At 29.8% G+C, this 23,933-nt stretch overlaps 12 protein-coding genes across 12 annotated transcripts; 6 read left to right on the top strand and 6 right to left on the bottom strand. All coding sequences in view use genetic code 12, as the record gives it.

The window, feature by feature from the left end:
* Window positions 1-45: 45 nt before the first annotated feature.
* On the bottom strand, window positions 46-1,659 carry RJT21DRAFT_89416 (ubiquitin-conjugating protein; the record flags this gene model as incomplete). Its single annotated transcript, XM_064885605.1, has 3 exons — window positions 46-227; window positions 300-839; window positions 1,155-1,659. The coding sequence occupies 3 exons, from the start codon at window positions 1,657-1,659 to the stop codon at window positions 46-48; spliced, it is 1,227 nt and encodes a 408-aa protein (XP_064736146.1).
* Window positions 1,660-2,542: 883 nt separating this feature from the next.
* RJT21DRAFT_116523 (uncharacterized protein) lies at window positions 2,543-4,222 on the bottom strand (the record flags this gene model as incomplete). Its single annotated transcript, XM_064880435.1, has 1 exon — window positions 2,543-4,222. The coding sequence occupies one exon, from the start codon at window positions 4,220-4,222 to the stop codon at window positions 2,543-2,545; it is 1,680 nt and encodes a 559-aa protein (XP_064736145.1).
* Window positions 4,223-5,457: 1,235 nt separating this feature from the next.
* Window positions 5,458-7,797, top strand: RJT21DRAFT_89508 (alpha-mannosyltransferase; the record flags this gene model as incomplete). Its single annotated transcript, XM_064885611.1, has 1 exon — window positions 5,458-7,797. One exon carries the CDS (start codon window positions 5,458-5,460, stop codon window positions 7,795-7,797), a length of 2,340 nt encoding a protein of 779 aa, XP_064736144.1.
* Window positions 7,798-7,853: 56 nt separating this feature from the next.
* RJT21DRAFT_58758 (uncharacterized protein) lies at window positions 7,854-9,800 on the bottom strand. Its single transcript, XM_064885131.1, has one exon. The coding sequence runs from the start codon at window positions 9,735-9,737 to the stop codon at window positions 7,911-7,913; it is 1,827 nt and encodes a 608-aa protein (XP_064736143.1). The 5' UTR covers window positions 9,738-9,800; the 3' UTR covers window positions 7,854-7,910.
* Window positions 9,801-9,925: 125 nt separating this feature from the next.
* Window positions 9,926-12,582, top strand: SEC34 (Golgi transport complex subunit). The gene has a single exon (XM_064885129.1). The coding sequence runs from the start codon at window positions 10,031-10,033 to the stop codon at window positions 12,533-12,535; it is 2,505 nt and encodes an 834-aa protein (XP_064736142.1). The 5' UTR covers window positions 9,926-10,030; the 3' UTR covers window positions 12,536-12,582.
* Window positions 12,583-12,629: 47 nt separating this feature from the next.
* Window positions 12,630-12,965, bottom strand: RJT21DRAFT_3680 (uncharacterized protein; the record flags this gene model as incomplete). The annotated part of the gene is made up of 1 exon (XM_064884329.1): window positions 12,630-12,965. The coding sequence occupies one exon, from the start codon at window positions 12,963-12,965 to the stop codon at window positions 12,630-12,632; it is 336 nt and encodes a 111-aa protein (XP_064736141.1).
* Window positions 12,966-13,803: 838 nt separating this feature from the next.
* Window positions 13,804-14,013, bottom strand: RJT21DRAFT_89491 (TFIIH complex subunit; the record flags this gene model as incomplete). The annotated part of the gene is made up of 1 exon (XM_064885608.1): window positions 13,804-14,013. One exon carries the CDS (start codon window positions 14,011-14,013, stop codon window positions 13,804-13,806), a length of 210 nt encoding a protein of 69 aa, XP_064736140.1.
* A 200-nt stretch (window positions 14,014-14,213) lies between these two features.
* Window positions 14,214-17,201, top strand: VPS41 (Vps41p; the record flags this gene model as incomplete). The annotated part of the gene is made up of 1 exon (XM_064885619.1): window positions 14,214-17,201. The coding sequence occupies one exon, from the start codon at window positions 14,214-14,216 to the stop codon at window positions 17,199-17,201; it is 2,988 nt and encodes a 995-aa protein (XP_064736139.1).
* A 2,132-nt stretch (window positions 17,202-19,333) lies between these two features.
* RJT21DRAFT_100281 (cytochrome P450) lies at window positions 19,334-20,946 on the top strand (the record flags this gene model as incomplete). The annotated part of the gene is made up of 1 exon (XM_064879709.1): window positions 19,334-20,946. A coding segment is annotated over exon 1 (1,557 nt), but the record flags the coding sequence as incomplete, so codon positions are not given.
* A 381-nt stretch (window positions 20,947-21,327) lies between these two features.
* RJT21DRAFT_3677 (uncharacterized protein) lies at window positions 21,328-22,281 on the top strand (the record flags this gene model as incomplete). The annotated part of the gene is made up of 1 exon (XM_064884328.1): window positions 21,328-22,281. One exon carries the CDS (start codon window positions 21,328-21,330, stop codon window positions 22,279-22,281), a length of 954 nt encoding a protein of 317 aa, XP_064736137.1.
* Window positions 22,266-23,147, bottom strand: RJT21DRAFT_123426 (uncharacterized protein). Its single transcript, XM_064882720.1, has one exon. The coding sequence runs from the start codon at window positions 23,102-23,104 to the stop codon at window positions 22,340-22,342; it is 765 nt and encodes a 254-aa protein (XP_064736136.1). The 5' UTR covers window positions 23,105-23,147; the 3' UTR covers window positions 22,266-22,339.
* Window positions 23,148-23,277: 130 nt separating this feature from the next.
* PET100 (Pet100p) lies at window positions 23,278-23,797 on the top strand. The gene is made up of 2 exons (XM_064882719.1): window positions 23,278-23,374; window positions 23,467-23,797. The coding sequence occupies exons 1-2, from the start codon at window positions 23,309-23,311 to the stop codon at window positions 23,713-23,715; spliced, it is 315 nt and encodes a 104-aa protein (XP_064736135.1). The 5' UTR covers window positions 23,278-23,308; the 3' UTR covers window positions 23,716-23,797.
* The last annotated feature ends 136 nt before the right edge of the window (window positions 23,798-23,933 follow it).

Raw genomic sequence — 23,933 nt, 5'->3', positions numbered from 1 at the left:
GACATAAGTAAGCTAATTATAGGAAAACATGATATGGAACAAGTCCTAATCATCATCATCAAGATCAGTCTCTAAATCACACATTGTACGACAATTAGGACAATAAAATTGAGGATAACTTTTAATAATAATAGGTCTAATACATTTATAATGCCAAGCATGAGAACAAGGACTTATGAATAAAGCTTGACATGGTTCAATCTTCATTAAACAAATAGCACATTCTGCTAAATCATTAACATTACCAGTAGTAGCAGCAGCAGCAGCAGCAGAAGTTAATTTACTATCACCACCACTACTATTAGTATTATCATCATCTCTAATTTGAAGATTCTTAAGTTTCTTATGAATTTCAAGATTAAATTGATTAACTTTCCGTTGCCAACTTTTATTGAATTCACATCTCATCTTTACACATCGATAAACTTCTTCAGTTCCACCTCTATAATCCATTCCTAATTGAATAATATCACCATCAATTAATGGCATTAAAGTAGATTCTTGAGATGCTGCTGATAATCGAATATGATTTAAAAATGTTCCCGAAGATGATTTACAATCTTTTAAAAACCATTGACCATCTTCATTACAATGAAATAATGCATGAGTTCTAGATACAACCTTACTTTTAAAAACTATTGGAGCTGAAGAACCTTGAGGAGCATGAGCTGCTGCTTTATTCTTTTCAGTATATCTACCAATTGAAATATCTGATTCAGGTTTAATTTTTCTTATTATAGGTGAAAAATATAATCCAGATGCTGATGATGAATGATCTATTAATGGAGTTAATCTAACTGAAAAAAATCCATCTTTATCCATTCCATTTAATTTTTCTTCTTCTAATATTGAAGGTTCAGGTGGTACTAAATTTATTGTACTTGTAGCTCCTTCAATTTGTTTTGTTGATTCATTTTCATTATCATTTTCATTATCTACTTCTTCTTCTTGATTTCCTTCATCTTCATCTTCATTTTCTTCAGTAATTTTATTAGTAATATTAGTTATATTTGATCCAGTAGTTAAAGGTTGTTCAGGGTTAATAATTGTAATATTATTTAAACTATCTTCATTATTAGTATTATTAGTATTATTATTATTATTATTATTACCATGAGGGTTAGAATTACCATTATTTTGATGTTCAAAATCACTACTAGTCGATGCAGAAGAACTTGAATTATTCTCAGCTCCTGGATTATTAGCATCTAAAGTATTTTGTCTACTTGGACGATGACGAGACAACCGAGGATTAACATGATTATGTTGGCGATGAGCATTTGCCATTGCTTCATCATATAAAGTGGTTGAAGCATAATTACTTAAGTTTGCAATGGTAGGACTATTTGACATAAAGATATTGCTAGCTTCTAAAGGTGATGGAGGCAGTTGAGTTGGTTGAGGATTTATTTGTGATGATTGCAGATTAGAAGATCTAATTGAACTAGTTAATGAATTCAATAAATTAAGACCGAATGATGGTCTTCTTATATTGGCTGGAGGTTGTATAGGACTACTTGTTCCACTATTATTTGAGCTTAGATTATTAATATTACTATTATATAAACTTGATGAAGAATCATTTGTTGGTTTAATGGCTGAAGGAGGCAATAAATCTTGATCTGGATTTTCTTCTTCAGGAACTGGAGATGAAGGCATACTTGGAGGAGAATTTAAAGGGGGAGGTGAATGATTTTTATTATCAGTAGATAACAATCTAAGGGTGGGGCTTACCATATCATTTGAAGATGTGGTTACTGAATCAGACATGGCTATGAAGGATGAATATGACTGACTTAATGATTTATGGGTTATTTATGGTTTATGACTTATGACTAATGACTATGGATATGATTTATGACTATGACTATGGGGAGGGGGGGGGACTCAACTCAGTATTGGTGGGATCGGAAATGTGTAATTACAAATGGTGAGATCCCCGTACACGATACTGAGAAAGAAGAAAAGTTGTACAAGCTAAAGAACTGAACTGAACTTAACTGAGAACTTTACTGTGAACTGGACGTTTATGTACGAGTTCGGTAGTTATTTAGTGTCTAGAAAATAATTTGTCCTAATTAGTGATGGGGTTTATGTAATTGAGATTACGATCGTTTTGTCAATCACTCACTCCCCCGTCGCTACTGTGCTCAGCTCGCGAGATTTATTGCTGGCTATTTTAGGTTATGGTATGCGGTACAGATCTTTTGTTCGTGTATCTCTCTATCTCTAATCGTGTAATTACTGTTCGAGTGATCTCTACTGAATGCTTACGATATATATGGTGACTTTAATATGCCTATATACTACACTAGTCTAACTTATCCACCATAATATTAACGATATTTCTGATACAATCATTACCAGTAGTGAGCTGTAGTGACGACACTAATAAACAGTGATGAAACTAAAAAGAAACCAAACCAGCGCACGTACATGCAGGAACAAAACCTTATTGCAGCAGTCAATTTTGGCTGGTGATAATTTCCCTAAGGGTTCACATTATATATGTTTATTATTATTGTGACTTATATACTACTATCTAGTTAAGTAATCGAAGTAAAACTTGTTGTAATTGATCTCTTCCACGACTACTTTCCCATACTAGATGTCCACTATTTTCCGCAATAACCCATTCAAGAGTCTTGGTACTAATTGTAGATATTTCTCTTTGCCATTTCCCCCAATTTAATGAAGTTTTAATCATATAATCTGATGATACAATACTCATAGGAACATTCTTTAATTGTCCTTCACTACTTTTAAGCTCATTATATGATAATATTCCTGATGTTAATTGCTCTTGTAATCTAGCTCGTATATATTTTGATTGATATATCATATCAGATCCGAAAACTCGAGCTTTACTTGAATGTTTTACTGGATGCAAAAGCCAATGAAGATTAGATATTATGCCTAACGGTGATATAATTCCTTTAATCCATAATTTAAATCCAGTAAAATTATCCATTAATTCTAAATTTCCGTTAAATACTTGAGGAGATTCATTCTTACGATTTATCCCACTAAATGGAAACTTCTTAAGTAAATCTTCATGCCAACTATCAACTAATAAAATTGAATGGATTTTTTCTAAATGTCTACTAGCAAAAATTCGACTGTATAATCCTCCAATATCGAATCCAACTAATGTGAATGGACCCTCTATTCCTTCTTTATCTAATGCCTCTGATAAATATTCACTAATTATTCCTATAGAAACAGGTGATGGTGAACTCAGTGAAAATGCATATCCTGGTCTATCCCATACACAATATCTATCAATTTTATTTAAATGATATAGTTCTTCAATCCAATCTTGGAAAACTTCACTTGAAGTTAATTGACCTCCCTCAACCAATATAATAGGTTGTTCTTTTGTATTATGTACATCTCCATAACATGCCAAATGAATCTCAACTTGCTCATCATTAACTTTGATAAGCTTGCCCCATGGCTTCTCATGACTATCGAAAGCTTGTAACCATAATGTCAAACTTATATTCCAAATTAGTACTACCAATATAATTCGAAAAATACCCTTTATAAATATAATTAACATTTCTGTAAATGTCTTTCTCTTTTCTATTCTTCCAGTATAACGTACTTCTTGATATTCCTTACCTTGCTCGACCCAATAATTTACAATGGAATCCAATAATGCTGTTAACGAAGTCCACACCAAAACTCCTAATCCTATCCATCCATACAGTTTTCTCAAGCTTGTTATTATCACAACCACCAAAAAGTCAACACCCAATAAACCACAAGTTATATAACCTAGAATACGTTCAGTATAGACAGGAACTGCAAACCAAGAAAGACATAACCAATTGGATAATAAACACCAAAGAATCAAATCCAATTCAAAAAATGATTTACCATAATTTGTGACTCCAGGAATAGAAATAAAATCACTAATTATAAATAAAATTGCAGCAATTGCATTTATCCATACAAGTATTGAAATAACTAATCTTACCCTTTTAATATTAGATAAATTTAATGGAGATACTTGGGGATCATCAGGATCAAGATAATGATGAATTCCATGTTGTAATAATGGTTGATTTTCAAGATCAGCAGGTGCATCTTCAACCTCATCTTCTTCATCAATTGTACTTACTGGTGAAGGATTTTGAACAGTAAGTGAACTTGTATCATGATTAATATGAGTGAAAGATGACTTTTTACTTGAACTTGCTGAATTGACACTTGACATTATTAGTATAGTACAATATCAATTACTGATTTAAATCTCATTTACGCATAGATTTTATATATAAATCAATTATAATTAAGGTACATGACTTATTCTACATATAGTTGCTTATTGCTTCTTTGGGGTCATATTCCTGTATACTACCATTCACCAGTTATTGCTACTGCATTTTTGATATATGACACATCACGTGCAGAAGTAGTGGGTGGGTAGAGTCGGGTAGCTGGTTATATTTAAAGTATTTTAGTTCAACTATTAATATCAAATGATCATAAACAGGTTATATACAGAGTTTGTGGTTAAGTCAGTCCAATTATCTGGGGAATATCGAACGTGTTCAAAATCGCATTACGTCCCAAAGTGGTCTTGTGAGAAAATAAAATATCTTGAAAAATATGGCAGAACAAAACCTTATTTGATAAAGTGAGTGGGAGAAGTTAAGGTATATGTGTAAGTAGTTCTGGTCCGATTCCCGATCATTCGGGGCAGTGTAATGGTTACCGTAGCAAAATAGAATATATTCTATAATATAATAAGCAATATACAGTATCTAATAATATACAATTTAATATACTATATACAATATAATAAATATAGTACAATACAAATAGACATTGTCTATTAATAGCCTAACCATATAATGGTTTGTCACTGTATACAACCCATTATAGCTTGTTTAATAGTAATATGTCGATTATCAATTAGTTAGACATTAAATTACATAAATATGTAGAATAACGTAGCATATTGAATTAATCAATGAATCAACTAATCAATGAATGAATTTCTTTTCTTTTTCTCTTCTTTTCTCTTTCAGTTTACGTAATTAATTTCATCTAATAAAACTGTATATCTCCGCCCCGCCAATTTGACCATTAATTACACACATACATATATAATATTCTATATAATTTTTTTCAAACCAGTTGTCCTATATATTATTTTGGTGATACTTGTATTAAACGTGCACTTTTGATATGTGTAATTGCTACAATTCATAAAATAATAATATAATATAATATAATATAATATCTAATATATAAAATATTATATTATCGATCACACACTAACACACTCCCAATATCAACACTCTGGTCATTTTCATTTCTCTCTTTGGTTTACGACAACTCAATCAACATAATAGAATATAATAGAAGATACATATAACAAATAGAACATTAATACCATACCATACCATACTACAACCATACTACAACCAAATCATAGTCTCATAAATGCCATCACTATCGAAATACTGGGTATATCCAAGATTAAGACAAAAGGCTCTTATATTGGCAGCAGGATTGATATGGTTGATTTGTATAAATTTATGGCTATTTAACTATTTTTCAGTAAGTAGTTCGGGTCGAACAATTACGGGTAGTGATTCCGATTTCGAAGTCGACTATTCTTCATCAGACAAAGTCAAAGACAAAGATAACAATAAGGACAATCAAAAGAGTTCTTGGGCTACAGTTATTGATGTTGATAAAGTAACAGCTTTACAAGAAAGTTTAACTGTACAATTATATCTTAAAGAAATAGGAGTTCAAGATGTTCGTAACATTAAACCAGCCCAAGCATCAATATATGATCAAATATTTGAAAATCATGATATTAATTCAGTTCTTGGAGATCTTAATTTTAATGATAGATGTCAACTTTATTTTGCCAACTTGTATATAAAAAATAATAATTGGTTAATTGATCCAAATCAAAAATTACCTGCTGATAACTTACGAGAATTTGAATATAATGAATATAGGAATAAAAAGAAGGAAGATTTTAAGAAAGAATATATATCAGAAAACAATATGAAAGAAGAAGACTTTAAAGCAGATGATAAATTTGAAGCTTTTATTAAATTAAAGTATAATGAATTTTGGGATCGAACTCGAACAGTGGAACAGAAAGTTATGGATAATTTAAGTCATTTAAGAATATTTAATAAATGTTTTATTGAAATTCAAAATAAGGATGTTTATAGTTCAACTAATAATTTTGTTCAAAATCAAAATAAATTCATAAGTCATTTAACTCAAGTTGGGAAATCACCATCTCCACCATTTAGTTCAACTGAGTTTGAAGAGAAATATGCTAATTTAAATGTCATGAATAATTGTAAAAATTTGGAAAAGAGATTATTCCCTTGGTTATCATTTAATTATCCAGTATTTGAAAGATGGAATGGAGAAACCCTTATAGAATTACCAAAATTAGGTAAATCAACCACAAATTCTAATAATTTTCATCGTGATTGTTTCCTTAATGAATTCAAGAATAAAGCAAATGGTAAAGGAATTGTTTTATCTATTAATAATAATTTTGTAGATGATACTATTCATTTAATTCATCTTTTAAGAGCTTTAGATAATCAATTACCAATTCAGGTGGTTTATTATAAAGAAGTATCAAAAGAATCAAAGCAAAGAATTACTCGTGCAGCTCGTGAAGATTTTTTTACTTTACCTGAATCATTTCAAAAAGTTAAACATTTATTTCCAAAGGATTATCTTGTTAATGGTTTACCAAAGCAAGATATTTGGTTTGTGGATGTTTATACTGTCATTAATGATCAATATAGAGGTAAATTTAGTAGGTGGAGTAATAAATTCTTAGCTACACTTTTTAATTCATTTGAAGAATATATTTTAATTGATGCTGATACTGTATTTGTACAAAAACCAGAATCATTCTTTAATTTAAAGGGATATCGTGAAAAAGGTGCATTATTCTTTAGAGATCGTACAGCTATGGAATTTAGACCAATTTCTGATGGATATTTTGTTAAGAAAGTTAGTCCATCACCCATTGATCATGTATTATTTAATATTCCAATGATTACTAATAAAACCACTTCTTATCCATTTTTCGATGGATTATCTCATTTAATGGAATCTGGACTTGTGGTAATTGATCGTAATAAACATTTTGGATCTACTTTATTACTTCCACAATTAAATTTTATGGACCCTACTAGAGCTAGAGTATGGGGGGATAAAGAATTATTTTGGATGGCATTTGTATTTAATGGAGATGAAAATTTCCATTTTAATGAAGCAGCAGCAGCAGCCATTGGAACTTTATCACCTGATAAAGTAAAAGATGATGGTACATTACAACAATCTAAAGAAATTTGTAGTTCACATCCTGGTCATATTAGTGGTGAAGATTTGAAGACATTACTTTGGTTTAATTCTGGTTTTCAACAATGTGGGAAAGCTGATTCTATGAATTATAAAGATGAACTTAAAAAGAATGATCGACATTTAGCTGCGTTTAAAACAATTGAGGAATTAAGAGATTATTATTCAAATCCATTGGATATAACTCATGCAATTATTCCACCATTTGAAGATAAATATCGTATGAATGCTCCTAATGATCAACAAGAACCTCGAAATGCTTGGAATAAACTTTCCCTCTGTAAAGGTTATAGTTGGTGTGCTCATGATTTTATTGGGGGTACTCGGAAGAATAAAAATACTTTACAAAGGGGTACTCTTATTGAGTATAGTGAAGAAGAGAGAAGTCTCTTTAAATTCTATGGTGATATTTGGGGTGGTCTTGAATAATTATTCTGTATTATAATCAGGTTACTTATATATAGAGAGGACTCTCGTAACGGTTTATTATTGAAAATACAAAGTCATTTCATAATATTTCATAAATATTTCTATATCTCTATTTATTTACCTTTGATTCTTTCGTAAGCTTGTTTAGCCTTATCATCACTGAAGTCTATATCAATATCATCATCACTATCATTAGAATCTTCATCTTCATCATCAAGTTTAATTCGATTATTCTTATGTCTCTTAGGGGATAATATAAAGGAATTCTTGTTTGGTTTCTTTGGTGGTTCGAATTTATTATTCTTATTCAGTTTATAATCATTCAATTCCTTCATATTCTTCTTCCATTTCTCAAATTTAGCTCGTTTATCTTCAGCAGAAATTTCAAGACTTCTTTCCTTCGACATACTTAAACTAATCTTCTTTAATTCTTGTAAACGATTAATCTCTTGTTTCCTTCTTGTAGGACTCTTTAATAATGATGATTCAGAAAAGGTTGGATCATATCCAATATCATGAATCATTGTATGAGAAAATGCCAATTCTTTTTGTTTCTCTTTAATGGTTCGATTAGCTTCTTCAACTTGTTTATTGGTCTTTTTGAATAAATTTAAATCGGAAAGTTGAGAACTACCTCCTCCTAATTTTAATAGTTTCTTTTCTAATACTTTATTAGCTTTATCATCTTCAAATTTTCTCTTTTTATTCTTTAATTCCAATATCTTTGGATCATAATATTTAGACTTATCAAGTTTACCAACTTCTGTTTTATATAATGGATTTGAATCCACAATAAAACTTGTATTCTGACCCATATAAAAGGTTTGTTTAACCTTTTGAGGAGATCTCATTTGTGCAGTTCCATTTAATTCCATTCTACGACTCAGACTCTTTTTAAATTTAGAACTATCTTGAGCATCACGATGATAATCACATAATTCATCTTTACTGGTATCAATGGCTGTTTTACATCCTAAAGCTTTACAATGACCAAAATCTTGAACATGGCCTACTTCTAAAATACTGGCTATTGAAGTATCATCTAATTTTAACATAAATCCAAGTCTTGAATTCTCAGCTCGAGTTATTTGAGGATTTAAAATATATACTAAACTACCTTCTCTTAACTTCCAATATTCTTCAAATGATTTCCCAAATAAATATACATCAACAAATTGTCGATAATCTCCTACTGATAATCGAATATATTTAGATCCTTTCTTTTTAAGATTAGTTTCTGATGGTTTAGTAATTAATGTATCTGATTTATTTAATACTATTCCCATAAAACACCAATTATTATAACTAGGTTCAGCATATTTATTCTCAGGATTTACTTTAGCAAATAATTTAGGTCCCTTAAGGAATTTAATTTGAGGATCAGTTTTCTTTATTGTACGCTTTAAAGTTTCAAAAGTTATATAACGTTTTCTTAATTTATATCCTGACACTTCATCCTTTTCATTAACATTTAAATCGACTCTATCTATAGCTGCATAGTCATCATATGAGAATTTCCGTTCGGAATAATCTACTTTCATAGCATCTCGAGCTCGTAATTGATAGTTCATATCGGTAAGTTTTTCAGCAAACTTAGATGCTTGTACTACTGGTCTTTTCGCTATTTCAACTTCATAATCTTTATGATTTGTCATTGACAATTGTTTGGTAACTCTGGCAGGTTTCTTAGGAGTCCCTGGTGGTGTTACACCAACTTCCACTTTCCGTACTGGTGGAGCAGATGGAGGTGGTGGAGGTGGAGTATCATTAAATAATTTTGCATTCTTCTTATCACTTCTGCGTCTGGCTTCATACTGCTCTTTGATTTGTTGGGCTTTCAATTCAAATTCCTTCTGAAGATCCAACAACGCATCTGCCTCTTCGTCGCCCGTTAACTCCTCATCGGAATCTACTGGGTCTCCGTAGCGAGGGTCCTCCATGGTTCACTAATTTAATAATTTAAAAATTTAATGGAATGGTACATACCCACAAATAAATTTCGCAACGCGTTTGTTTAGGCCGATTGAAAAAAATCTCCAGTAGAGTCGGTAGCAAATAGGCTAGCGATTTATATTATTTACCGAAGGTGTCCCTAACCGATTCATTTGCTCACTAAATTTACGCTACACTCTCACTAAATCTTCGCTACACTTTCACTAAATCTTCACTACGCTTCACTACACTTTACACTTCACTATACTTTACACTTCAATACACTTCACCACACTTCACTATGGCTAGAGGTAGAAGTAAATCGATAGTACAAAAGATTGCTGCCGATGTCCCTTATTATAATGAAGACAATCTTAATTTAGGAGATCGAGTTCATCCTGTGTCGGGAATAGCCAGCACATACAAATTAACTAAATCAAAATCATTAACTGATATAACCATCACTACCAATAAATTATTATCAATTACTAATGATATAGATTATCCATTAACCACCAAACAATCAGATCAATTATGGTCTGAATATATTCAAACTTATAATTTTGATTGTTTATTAAATTTTCAAGATATAAGTTCAATTAATGATATGCATATTGATAATATCCTTAATTTTCAAAATAATTGTCTTATAAATCAACAACAAATTGAATCATTTATAGATGAAAGTGATGGAATATTAAATCAAATTCATTTATTATTAAAAAAATATGATCAAATCTCTAATGAAACCCTTGATTTTGATCGAGAATCAAGTGAATTATTAAATTTACAAACATCATATCAACATAAATATGATCAAATTGAAAATTATTTAAAACATTTTGAAAATTTAGATAATATAACTAGAAATCTTTCAAAATCAGGTAATCATTTAATTAATCAAAGACGAGATTATTTTTTAAATACTATATTAAAAGAATTAGATTCATCAATTGAATTTATTAATTTACATCCTCAATTTAAAAATATAGATTTATATGATAATAGATTTAAACAATGTCTTACAAGAGGTTTAACATTAATTAAAAATTATTTAAATACTGAATTAAAAGATATTTATGATGGATTAAATAAAAAATTATATGATGAATCTAAAAATGTTTCAATTGATATTTTAATATTTAATGAATTTTCAGAATATTTAAAGTATAATGGAAATAATTTTAAAGAATTATTTAATCAAATTTTAATAAGAATTCATAATAATAAAGAATATGAAGGTTTATTAGGAGATATATTAAATAATTATTTTAAAATAAGATTAAATTTATTAAGACAATATATTCCTCCTAATTTAATTATTAAAAAGACTCATGATAATTTAGTACAAATATGTCAAGATCAAATTTCTTTCTTTAAAAAGATAATTGAACGAGAATTTTCTTTATTAAAAAAATTCTTTATTGTTAATAATATTCCTTCAATTATAAATGATTATTTTTATCAACATTTAAAGAATGTTCTAGAACCATTATATGATAGTTTAAGACAATTAATTCTTCGAGAATTTAATATTTCAAAATTATGTCAATTAACAACTTTATTACAAAAGTATTATGAATTCGAAGATGATTCTGAAAGTATTCAAGATAATAGTTCATTATCAGGTTTACCAATTATTAATTATGGAGAATTATTTCAACCTATTTTAGATGATGTTCAACAAAGATTAATATTTAGAACTCAAATTTATGTTGATGATAAATTAGTTAAATATAAACCTAAACCTGAAGATTTAAGAGTTGGTAATAGAAAGAAAAGTTCTAAACTTCAAGATTCTACTACTACAAATGAAATAAATCAAATTGAAACAGATTATCCGGATAATTTATTTCCTAATGTTTATTTACCATTAGCTAAAGCTTTAACATTATTATCTAGTATTTATGAATTAATTAATTCAGTTGTATTTGATGATTTAGCTCATTATATTGTTCATGCATGTATATTTTTATTAAAGGGAGAATTCTATAAATTATCAATAACTTATTTAGGTCCAATTGATGCTCAATTAGAATATATTAAAAATTTAATTATATTAAAAACTCAAATTAATAATTTTGATATTCAATATACTAGAAATGATTATTCAATTGATTTTACAGGAGGATTTAGTGATATTTGGAAAATGGTAAGAGCTAAATCTTTTGATCGTAATACTTTATTAGAAGTTGCTTATAAAAGTGTACCAAAAGTTGTTAATAATATGATTGATGCTAATTATGAAATTGAATTAGAATTAAATAATGCTGTAACTAAATTTATTGAAACTTGTGGTGATGATATTTGTGAACCAATATCTTCACTGAAAATTACTAAAGATGAAATATTAAAGGAACCTAAACAAGTAAGTTCTAAACTCAAAGATAATTTATTACTTAAAATTCCTCAATTATACAAACAAATTAAAATTTATATTGATAATCCAAGTATTATTGAATATTTAATGAATAATTTAACTAATTTAATTGTACTAACTTATGAAAATAACTTTTATAAAGTTATTCAAGAAGGTATATCTCAAATTGAACAAAAGAGTCAAGTTGAAGATATCATGGAAATTGATACTGTATTTGGATTTATTAATGATTTAGTTACTAATCTATATGATACTGATGATCTTAACAATACCAACGCCAGTCAAATCAACTTCAATGAAGATATCTTAAATGATCTCGACATTAATGATGATAGAGTCAGTACAAATCTGTCTCCTGGAGCATTAGATCCTATCAGTGCGGTGCCTCAAGCACAAAATGATCAGCCTGTTGTTGAACAAAGCTAGTTAGTTAGTTATTTATTTCTATAGAATGTACAGGGTATTGATTAACAATTAAGTATATAACTATCAATAGATATATTGTCTTGAGCACAGAAACTCATTGCCAAAAGAAGCTTATTAATTCCGCAAGTATTCCTACCAGTAAAGAACCACTCAAAGTAGCTATCCCATATGCTATATAACAATGTCTTTCATTTGGAACATATCCCAATTCTGCTAATACGGGTTGAATTCCACATGTTTCAAAATTGGTACCAAATATACCTTTAATAACAAAACCAAAGAATCCAATAATATATCCTTTCCAAAGTGGAGTCAACTGTATAGGAAATAAATAATTATTACATAGAAGAATTCCAAATATAGTACTTGCTATAATTATCGCTAAAATGATGAATTTCAGCTTGAGTCTTCTACCATCTTCTATAGACATTCTTTAAAGTTTGATTTGCAGCCTATTCTCAGTTACTGCTGGAGTACTAAACTGGTGAAAATAAATGAATAAATGAACGACTAGAAGAATATGAAGTAGACTCTGTTCTATGTTCTATGTTCTCTGTTCTCTGTTACCATAACTCCGGTCAGATATTTAGACTCAACAACTAACGTACAAAGAACTTTGAACGGAGGTACGCTGCACCACCAACGCACTCAGTAACCTTAAATTGCGCTGAAAAAGACGCATTTTTCTCAAGCGCATTCTCTATTGAATAAAGAGACTGATACATCATTTTACAAATAATTAATTGCTGTATGGTGGAATCCTCGGCTGGTTAGTCGATTAGATATACTAAAGCTCCAGAAATATATAAATATATAAATATATAAATAGTGGATAAATTAGATTTCTATTGAATAGATCCAATTAAGTTTATGTCAGGGTACACTAGTCATCAACTCTTCCATTTGCATTCCAATATGTTCTACCAATAATAATTGAAGCAACCTTCATCCGCATCTTTTCCAATGTCAAATATACTTCAGACTGAACTGCAAATCATTATATGTCTGTGCATAGTTCAGTTTGTTTGTATAATGTCTGAGAAACTACCTAAGGATTCTACAGAACTCTATTATTGTTACCTCATTCATATCATAAGAGTATGAAACTCATTGAATATGATCAGTCACCATATAATAATTAGCTAAATTGAATATGACATTGGCTCTGCCACCTTAAGTTTCCGTAGTGATTCAGATACACCACTTCCTCTAAATAGTGATTATTTCTCATAAATTAGAATTAAAATGTATACTTCTATCTCACTACCTTATTCTTCATCAAATGGATTGTAGATATTTTTCGATAATAACTTATTCAACTCTTGCTTGACGATATCTACTTTGTCTGACTTAACCAATAAATGTGTATCATCCAATTCGTCAATAACAATACCTGGCCTTTCATCATTGATTTGTAATATCAAAGCCCGGATCGAAGGATCACACTGAACCAATATACACTTTGAAGCGGTTAACATGGCCGTATACTAGCAAGTAATACAAGTAGAAATGAAATAAAAGTCAATTGAATAATTTTGTTAGTGATATTGGAAGGTGCAGGAAAAAAAAGTAGAAAAACGGACTGCATACAGAGGCCCCAAATATCAAACTAGTGCTACTTTACCCAATAGACTAGTAGTTAAGCTTATCTTAAATAAGCAGTAAACTATCTGGTGAGATGGAAGCGGAATTAGATGAGACTCTGGTGGAGGAGGACAGACCAATTGATATAAATAATGGTACTGGAAATGACATTGTAGCCGAGACGGAAGAGACAACCGCTAAAGAAGAAGTGCAAACACAAGACGAGGCACAAGACGAACCACAAGACGAGGCACAAGACGAACCAGAAGACCAACCACAAGACGAACCACAAGACGAACCACAAGACGAAATGGAGAATAGTGGTACCGAAAACGACAGTAGTGAAGATGAAGAAGATGAAGAAGATGAACCTCCTACACTCAAATATACCCGATTAAACCAACTTCCAGCCAATTTCTTTAATAAAGATCCTATATCAACGAGTACATTTCATGAATCATATTTTATATTTGCAACTCATTCAGGTATAATTCATATATGTCGACCAGATTTTAAACCAGTAAGAACATTTAAAGGTCATAGAGCTTCAGTATTATCTATATATACTGATGGGATATTTTTTGCAACTGGATCAATGGATGGTACAGTTGTAATTGGCTCAATACTTGATGAAAAGGATATAATTGCCTATGATTTTCAAAGACCCGTTCATGGAGTTGTACTTGATAAGAATTATTATAAGACAAGAAGTTTTATTAGTGGAGGAATGAGTGGGAAAGTAATTTATTCAAGTAAAGGATGGTTAGGTAAGAGAACTGATGTCATATTACAAGAAGATCATGGACCAATTGTTGGTATTTATCTTATTGATGATATTGTACTTTGGATGAATGATAATGGAATAACTGTATTTCATTTAACTGCCCGTCAAACTATATCAATTATAGAAAAACCTGAAGATTCTCCTCGTAGTGATTTATATTGGCCAAGAGTTACTTATCCTGAAGTTGATCGAGTAATAATTGCTTGGGGTAATTATATTTGGTCTTTAAGAGTATCACTTAAAGGTAATGATGAAAAAGATGCAGTTACACCTAATGGTTCAACTATGGGAAGAATATTACCATCGACTGCTAGTATATCATTTCGAGCTATTCAAGAAAAGAAAGTTGAAGTAGAACATATATTTAAATTAGATTATTTAATTAGTGGAATATCAAGTTTTAAAGATGATTTATGGATGGTTTTAAGTTATGAACCACCAACAATTGAAGATAATAAGAGAATATTTCATAATCCAGAATTAAAATTAATTAATTCATCTACAGGAGAAACTACTTTTGAAGAAGAATTAGGATTAAAAAATATTAATAATCTTGGATTAAATGATTATAGTTTAGGATATCATATTGCCACCAATCCTAAATATTATATTATAAGTGCTAAAGATGCAGTTATAGCTGAAGAATTACAAATGAGTGATCGTTTAAAATGGTATATTGATAAAGAGAAATATTATGAAGCATGGAATATTAGTGAACATTTAGTGTCGCCTATTAAACGATTAAATTATGGAATTCAATATGTTGATAATTTAATTCAAACTAATGAATGGGAATCGGCAATTACTTTCTTATCTCAATTACTTTATCTTGATGATAATAAATTACCTGATGGTGATACAAGGAGTACAACTATTACAAGTCGTACTTCAAGTAGTCAAGAAGAAAGAGATACTTTTATTAAGGAAATAGTAAATCAATGGCAAATATGGTCAGGGATATATATCAAGTCAGGTCATATACCTGAGATTACAGATAAACTTCCAACTTCAACCAAATTGAGTTTATCACGAGATATTTATAATAATATCTTAGAATATTGGGTAGAAACCAATCCAGAAAAATTTAATGAGTTAATTCTGAAATGGGATATTGATCTCTATGATCATTTAACCATTGAATCAGAACTTGAACAAATATTAAACTATAAACAAAATGATCAAGGGTTAAGACAAAGTTTAACTCATCTTTATACTAAATCTTATCAACCTATTAAAGCAGTACCACATTTAATTATATTAAGAGATGAAAATATAATTCAATTTTTATCAGATAATCATATTTTAGTTAACTTTTTATCTGATTTACCTAGTATTGTTAAACTCCGATTCAAAGATGAAGATGAAATTAATAGATTGCCTATCAATAGATTACAAGAATCATTGAATGATATCATTGATATACTTGTTAATTATCGACATGAAATCAGTCCTCCAACAATAGTTAACTTATTTCAACAAGCTCACTTAAATTTTATGAATTACTTCTATCTTGAGAAATTAAATCTAATTGATGATTTCTTAGTTGAAACATTTGGAAATGAACGAATTAAATTATATTCTCAATATAATCGATCATTATTATTACCATTCTTAATGAAGAGTGGAACGAGTGGTAATGCCAATAATTCATATGATATTTCTCAAGCCATTGAATTATGTGAAGAAAATGAATTCACTGAAGAATTGGTTTATTTATTAGGACGAATTGGAGAGAATAATCGAGCATTAATGTTAATTATTGATAAATTGGAAGATCCTGTTAAAGCAATTGAATTCACTAAGAGTCAAAATGATCATGAGTTATGGAATCTGTTATTAGATAATTCAATGAGTCGTCCAAGTTTTATCAAAGCATTAATTGAAAATTCTGATGATAATACTAATATTTATTATGATCCTATAACAATTCTTAAAAGAATGCCAGCAGATATTGAAATCTCCGGATTGAATAAATCAATTATTAAATTCTCAAATAATAATGATTTGAATTTATTATTAAATCAATTAATTTTAAAGTTATTCTATAAACAAGCAGAACAGGCTTCAGTAGAGTTTCGATCACAAGCACTTAAAGGATGGGAAGTTGAAGTGAAAAATTTACAAGATTTGATTTCAGCATTTGAAACTATTCTAATATTTAAGAATAGTTCCAATTCTACCATTGAATATAAGTTAGCTGATGGAAATGACCAGCACAAATATCATAATGTGGTATTCAGCAATTTAGAAAAAAAATTGGCTCATTTGAGGGAATTGCAAATAGCTTCAGAACCATGAACAAGAACAAGAAAATGAATGTGAATAAAAATATTCGTATAAAACTGATTTAGTATATAATTACGTGTACGATATATGCGCCTATAGATAATGAAACGTTTAATGTAAAAAAGTTAAGAGGGGACAGTTAAAAAAAATCATTTGCAGCTAAAGTGATTATTATTTGTTGAGAATGGGAACTTACTTAATAGCTGCAAAATCTGATCATACATTTACATGTGAGAAGTAGACATGGTCAGATTAAGCAAATCCAACAATACACTTTGGGATATCGTATTACCACCTGAACGATAACGAGATGGGATCGACTTATCTCATCGTCACAAGAACTTTAAAAACACTAAGTGGGGCTCTCTATTTGTATAATGTGGTATATGGCGGGGAATAACTACGAGCACTTTTCTTTTACACACAAACACCGGAGTTACTCCATTATCTCTCTCGTCATATTCAGTTAGTTAGTTCACTCCGGAGTACGATAGTATAGAAAATAAAAATAATTATAATTATAATAATAATAATAAAAATAGCAGTAACAATAGAAGCCGTTATGGACACAGCTATTACGTATAACAATGGGTTTCATATTTGCTATGAAAATAAGAGATATTCATGTGGTTTTGGAGGATCTTTAACGTAAGCCTGTTCATATTATAATTAATTTATTTCTATTGATTAATTTGATTAATTACATGTGCATTGACTACACCTGTACTAATAATTATAAATCTAGGAGACACTACTGATTACTGAGGACTAACATGTTACTGTTACTATTTAGTCAGTCTCATGGTGGGGGAGGGGCACCACACCTGAAATTCGCGAAAGATCAACTCATCTCTGCGAGAAAAGTTAGGTGGGGAAGGCTTATAAAAAAAGAATATGTCAATTCTATTATTATGGGGTAGGGAAATTTATTAGTGTATTGCCTGATTATTCTATTATATCACTTGATTAGTATTCCAATTGAATGTGATTAATTAACTATCGAATTGAACTGCCGCCCTTAGAATAGGATCATATGGGATATTGATCCGTCCTACCCTGTCTCTACATATTTCTTAGATACATTAACTAACTAAGAGGCCTTAAGTCCGCAGTATGGTCGCTTTGGTTAAATTAAGGGGTACGGTTATAGAATCAATCTATGTCAAGTAAAATTAGTCGTATAGTAATTTAAGGCGAATTAACAAACCAAAATGTATAATAATATTGAACGAAAAGTCCGTTATTAATTGTTGATGTCCGCTACTCACAGGTATCCAGAAGTTATCCGTTCTTTATCCCAATCATGTGAATTTCATTTAGTTTAAGATTTTGTTTTAATATATATGAATGAGGGGATGATTTTCCAGAAGATCTAGCACAACAATGATTTAGTAATTCCAATCCTGGCTCAGTAAATTGTGCTTATCCATACTAGCAAACAGACAAAGCAATTCAACAAGCTGAAAAACGCATGTGAAAAGGAATATTGCAGGAACCCTTAGCGAACATCAAATAATTACAATGCATTATGTACAGGAAACTCCGGTGAACATGGGGAAACCTGCATTCAACAACCGCATCATTGGACCTAGCCCAACTCAACCAAACATACATTCCATGTAATAGCAGGTCATTGTTGCTATAGCACGTTCAAATGGCAGTAGTAGTAACAGCAGTTTTTTTATTTAACTTTTTTTTGTTTTATTTTTAATATACATTTATTTTTTAATTTTAGGAGTTCTATTTCTGCGGAGTATTTCATTTTCTAGGTATGCATTACTCTCTAATCGATCTACAAAGCAGATGTGCTATTAATTACTTTCTTATCCTATACTGTATTTGTTCTATAGTTCATAGGTTGTGAATTATATATCATAATTAAGGGGGATACAACATTTTGGCCAGTAGTATGTCCCTAAAAAAAATAGAATTATAAAATATTATACAGAGCTGTGAATTTCCTGTTTGGGTAATTTTTGCTTCTGATTTTTTTTGAATTACCACTTTGTGTAAACTGCGAATTTTGTCACAAATCTCCACCTCCAAATACCCTTTAAATACATCCATATTATCCATCAATTATTGTAATTTCTATACCATGTTAGTTATCTAATTATAATTGTATATTTTTACCTATAACATTAGTTGTTTTTTAATTCATTTAGCTAACTACATTTTATACAAATAATTAAATCTCATCATGGCTATAAGTTCTGCTATTGAGACAGTTGTCCCATATTTAACAAAATGGTATAGTATCTTAGTGGGAGCAATACTCGTTTATTTCGTTACAAACTATATCAAACAAGAAATATTTAAAAGAAAACATGGTTGTGTTGAAGGACCAATTTTACAAGATACTGGTATCTTCTGTATTCCACTTTTATTAAAATTATTAAAAGTTAAAAGAGAAGGAGGTTTAGGTGAAATGACTTACCATTTTTTCAGTATTATGCCCCAATCTTTTGTTATTAGATTGATAGGTGTTAGAATTATAATGACATGTGATCCAGAGAATATTAAAGCTGTTTTGGCTACTCAATTTAATGATTTTGCCCTTGGTAATAGACATGAACATTTTAAACCAGTCTTGGGTGATGGTATTTTCACATTAGACGGTGAAGGATGGAAACATTCAAGAGCAATGCTTAGACCACAATTTGCTAGAGATCAAGTTGCTCATGTTCAAGCTTTAGAACCACACATGCAAGTTTTCTTTAAACATGTTCAAAATAATAAAGGTAAAACATTTGATCTTCAAAAATTGTTTTTTGAATTTACTGTTGATACTGCTAGTGAATTTTTATTTGGTGAATCGGTCCACTCATTATATGACGAATCTGTTGGATTAAAGACTCCAAATCATATTGATGGTTTGGCTGAATTTCCTCATGCTTTTAATACTGTTCAACATTATTTAGCTTCAAGATCGTGGTCTCAATTTATGTATTGGGTTATTAATCCAAGTGAATTCAGAAAAGTTACCAAAATTGTGCATAAAGTTGCCAAATATTACGTTGATAGAGCTTTGAGTTTAACTCCAGAAGAATTGGAAGAAAAATCCAAAAGCGGTTACGTCTTCCTTTATGAATTAGCTAAGCATACTAGAGACAGAAAAGTTCTTCAGGATCAATTATTAAACATTTTAGTAGCTGGTAGAGATACTACTGCTGGTTTATTATCCTTTACTTTCTATGAATTGGCTAGAAATCCAGATGTATTTGAAAAATTGAAGGCTGAAATTAATGAAACTTTTGGTTCTGGTTCTAATGTTGATCTTTCCCTTATTACCTTTGAATCCTTAAAGAAATGTGAATACTTGAAATGTGTCTTGAATGAAGTCTTAAGACTTTATCCATCTGTCCCAATTAACTTTAGAGTTGCTACTAGAGATACTGTGTTACCAAGAGGTGGTGGTCAAGATAATAACTCACCTTTATTTGTTGGAAAGGGTTCTACTGTTGCCTACTCTGCTTATGTTACCCATAGACTTGAAGAATATTATGGTAAGGATTCATTAGTATTCAGACCTGAAAGATGGCTTGAATCTCAAAAATTAGGTTGGGCTTATGTTCCATTTAATGGTGGTCCAAGAATTTGTTTAGGTCAACAATTTGCCTTGACAGAAGCTTCATATGTTGTTACTAGATTAATTCAACAATTCCCTAACTTGGTATCTAAAGATAGTGGTCCATATCCACCAAGAAAGATGATGCATTTAACTATGTGTCATAATGAAGGTGTCTTTGTCCAAATGGATTAAGATCTGTAAGATATAAAGCTAATAAAGTTTTTGATAATGACGAAATGAAATGAAAAAATCATGAATATCTCCTAATATTAAGTATACTTCGCCATTCTATTATTTTAATCTTTTTATTATATTTATTTATGCAACACGTTATACTAAATTATATTATATAATATTATATATATACTCATTTATTAAAGTATTTCCTTTGGTTTATTGCGAATTTATGGTAATATAGTTATTTATTCAGTTGAAAGAATTTTTGAGAATGTAGTCTTTTTTTACAGCCAAATGTACCCGCCCAGTTGCAAAATTCTTCTCTAATAGATGCCATTAGAGCAGGCATTATGCAAACACAGCCCATAACAATTGTTTCTAGTGTATCAAATGTCATTTTCTCATCTCAACTCCAACTCCAATTCCAATGTGGTTCCGCTGATTTCTCCTTCTGATGTTTTACATACTGCTTATGATTTCAATACTTTGTTCAATTCGCAACATTATACTGATAACAACTGTGGAAACACTAATAAGCCATCTGATATTGATTCTAATCTTGCCAACAAGAAGAAGAAAAGAATAAGGGCCAATACTTTATTACGTACTCTTCGAATTAAATGGTTAACTTCAAGTCTGCTCTTCCCAAAAGGTGATGCTAGCACCCACGCTCATCTAAATAGAACTGGCTCTAGAACTGAAGAGGAAATACAAGCAGATAACATTGTCAATGATATTTATGATACTCATTTATTTCTTGATTTGAAGTTTGATAGTCTTACTGAACTTGACCAATCCAAAGGAGACTCTCAACCAGAGTTACAAGAACTTGATCAACCTGAAATGGAAATGGTAAATAATGAAATACCAACAGAAGATGATAATAGTAATGAGAATTCTTCAGAATCCAAATCATTTGATTCTAAGACTAAGAGTAATGAAATCTTTCATACTTCTAAGCTTGATTTAATATCAAATACAACTGTTGGAAGTAGTAATTCCAAGAAATCAAAAAGCTATGAATTAAATTTGAGTTCATTGTTCCCTCCATCTCCTACTATTATCAAAAAATCATTTAATAAATTAAGTCTGTCTAGACCAATAATTAATGAAAATGATACTATGATTGAAAATCATCAATATTCCAGTCTTAAATCTTTTAGATGGTGGAAAAGTGATCCTAATTCTGTTACTCCAAAAAGAATTGTTCCTGATTTATCTCGTCATCCACATGTCATTAAACGTAATAGTAATGTTTATTCCTTAGAAGAATTTGCTCTTGATAATAGTGATGAGAGAATTGCTCAAGCTATTATTAAGCAAAGAAAGGTGTACAAAGAATAATACTAATCAATATATATAGTTATATCATATACATATATATGTAAATATTATAAATCAATTAACTAGAAAATGGATTCAATCTATTGAATAAACTACCTGTTGCTCTGGAAAAGATATCAGTTGCTAAATTATTTGCTTTACCAAATTTATCACATTTAGTATAAGCTAATCCATTAGTTAAAGATAATGAGAAGGAAATTACAATTAATAATAAATATAAGAATTGAAATTTCAAAATTGCTAAGATTCCTAATATAGCCCAAGCTATAGGAACCGCATATAATAATGCCCAAAATACTCTTGAATCAATTGGATTAATATAACGATTAGGATCAGCACTTTCAAATACCCAAACATTTTCAAATTCATCAGGTTTACCTTGAATTGGATTAGTTTCATTCCACCATCTTAACCCCACTAATAATCTACCTGAAATATTCTTTAAATTCCAAAAATCAGCTGCCACTAATAATATAATTGTTATGAAATGTAATATAAATCGATTCTTTTGAGTAATTATTCCTAAGAATAAATTACCAAATATATAAATAAAGATAGGTGATAATCTAAAGAATATAAAGAAAAGTAATGCAATTGGATGAGATGATTCTTTTAATCTTTCAATCCAAGTTGTTGGACCTTGACTTCCTTGTCCATTATTAATGTTTGAATTAGGTGCGACTTGTTCAACACCAGGAGCAGTATATGGTTGTTGTTGAATATTAGAATATGATGATGGATTATAAGTATTAGAATTAGAATTAGTATTGGTGGGACTGTCTGCAGGTATATCAGCCTCAATTGAAGTATATCCACTACTCATTATTATATATTTAAACTACTTTATAAATAGCATAGGTTAGAGTTCGGACTCTGACTCAAACTTACACTATCAAAACTATGGACTTTGAAAATACATAGTGCTCGCTCCCCAGCCCAGTGCGACATACAAAGAAAAAATATGAACCCACTAATAATAAACCATCAGTACTAACATACACTATTCACTATTCATCATCACCATATAATGTACGGAACTTATTATAGAAAGTTTATTGGGGGCATAACGAGAACTCAACTAGAGACTGCCAAAGTATGTAAACTATAATTATTATAATAACTATTATTATTATATATTATGAATGTTATGAATGTTATGAATGTTATACTAACGTCAATTTATAGTTTGGATTCTATTTATTAACACCAATATGTGTTATGTATTATGTCGGTATAGATACTGATAATAAGTTTAATTTACCGGGATTCTGGCCTGATCCAGCCACTTTGAATCAAATCCCTAAAGAACCGTATGAAATTCAAGCTGAAGTGGCTAGAATAAGAAGAGCTAGAGCTGAAAAGAGAAAGAGATTGGAAGAAAGGGCTAGAGCCTTAGGTATAACTGAAGATGATGATGATGAAACTTCATCATAAATGACTTCCTATCACCCCATCTTGTATATATAACGATCAATAAGTAAATAATCAAAATAAACGAATTGAATTTAAATTAAATTAATTACTTAATTAATTAATATATCTATTACTTTTATGTACCTATAAACTACATTAACTCTGAGAAGTTTGATTACTTTGATTTAAATCAATCCGAGACTGTAATTCTTTTAAATTCATATTTAGTTCATTAATGG

The sequence above is a fragment of the Scheffersomyces amazonensis genome (assembly GCF_036850825.1).
Source record: "Scheffersomyces amazonensis strain UFMG-HMD-26.3 chromosome Unknown RJT21scaffold_8, whole genome shotgun sequence".
NCBI classification, from domain to species: domain Eukaryota; kingdom Fungi; phylum Ascomycota; class Pichiomycetes; order Serinales; family Debaryomycetaceae; genus Scheffersomyces; species Scheffersomyces amazonensis.
The sequence above is the reverse complement of the archived record's forward strand: the minus strand, read 5'-3'. Positions and strand labels throughout refer to the sequence as shown.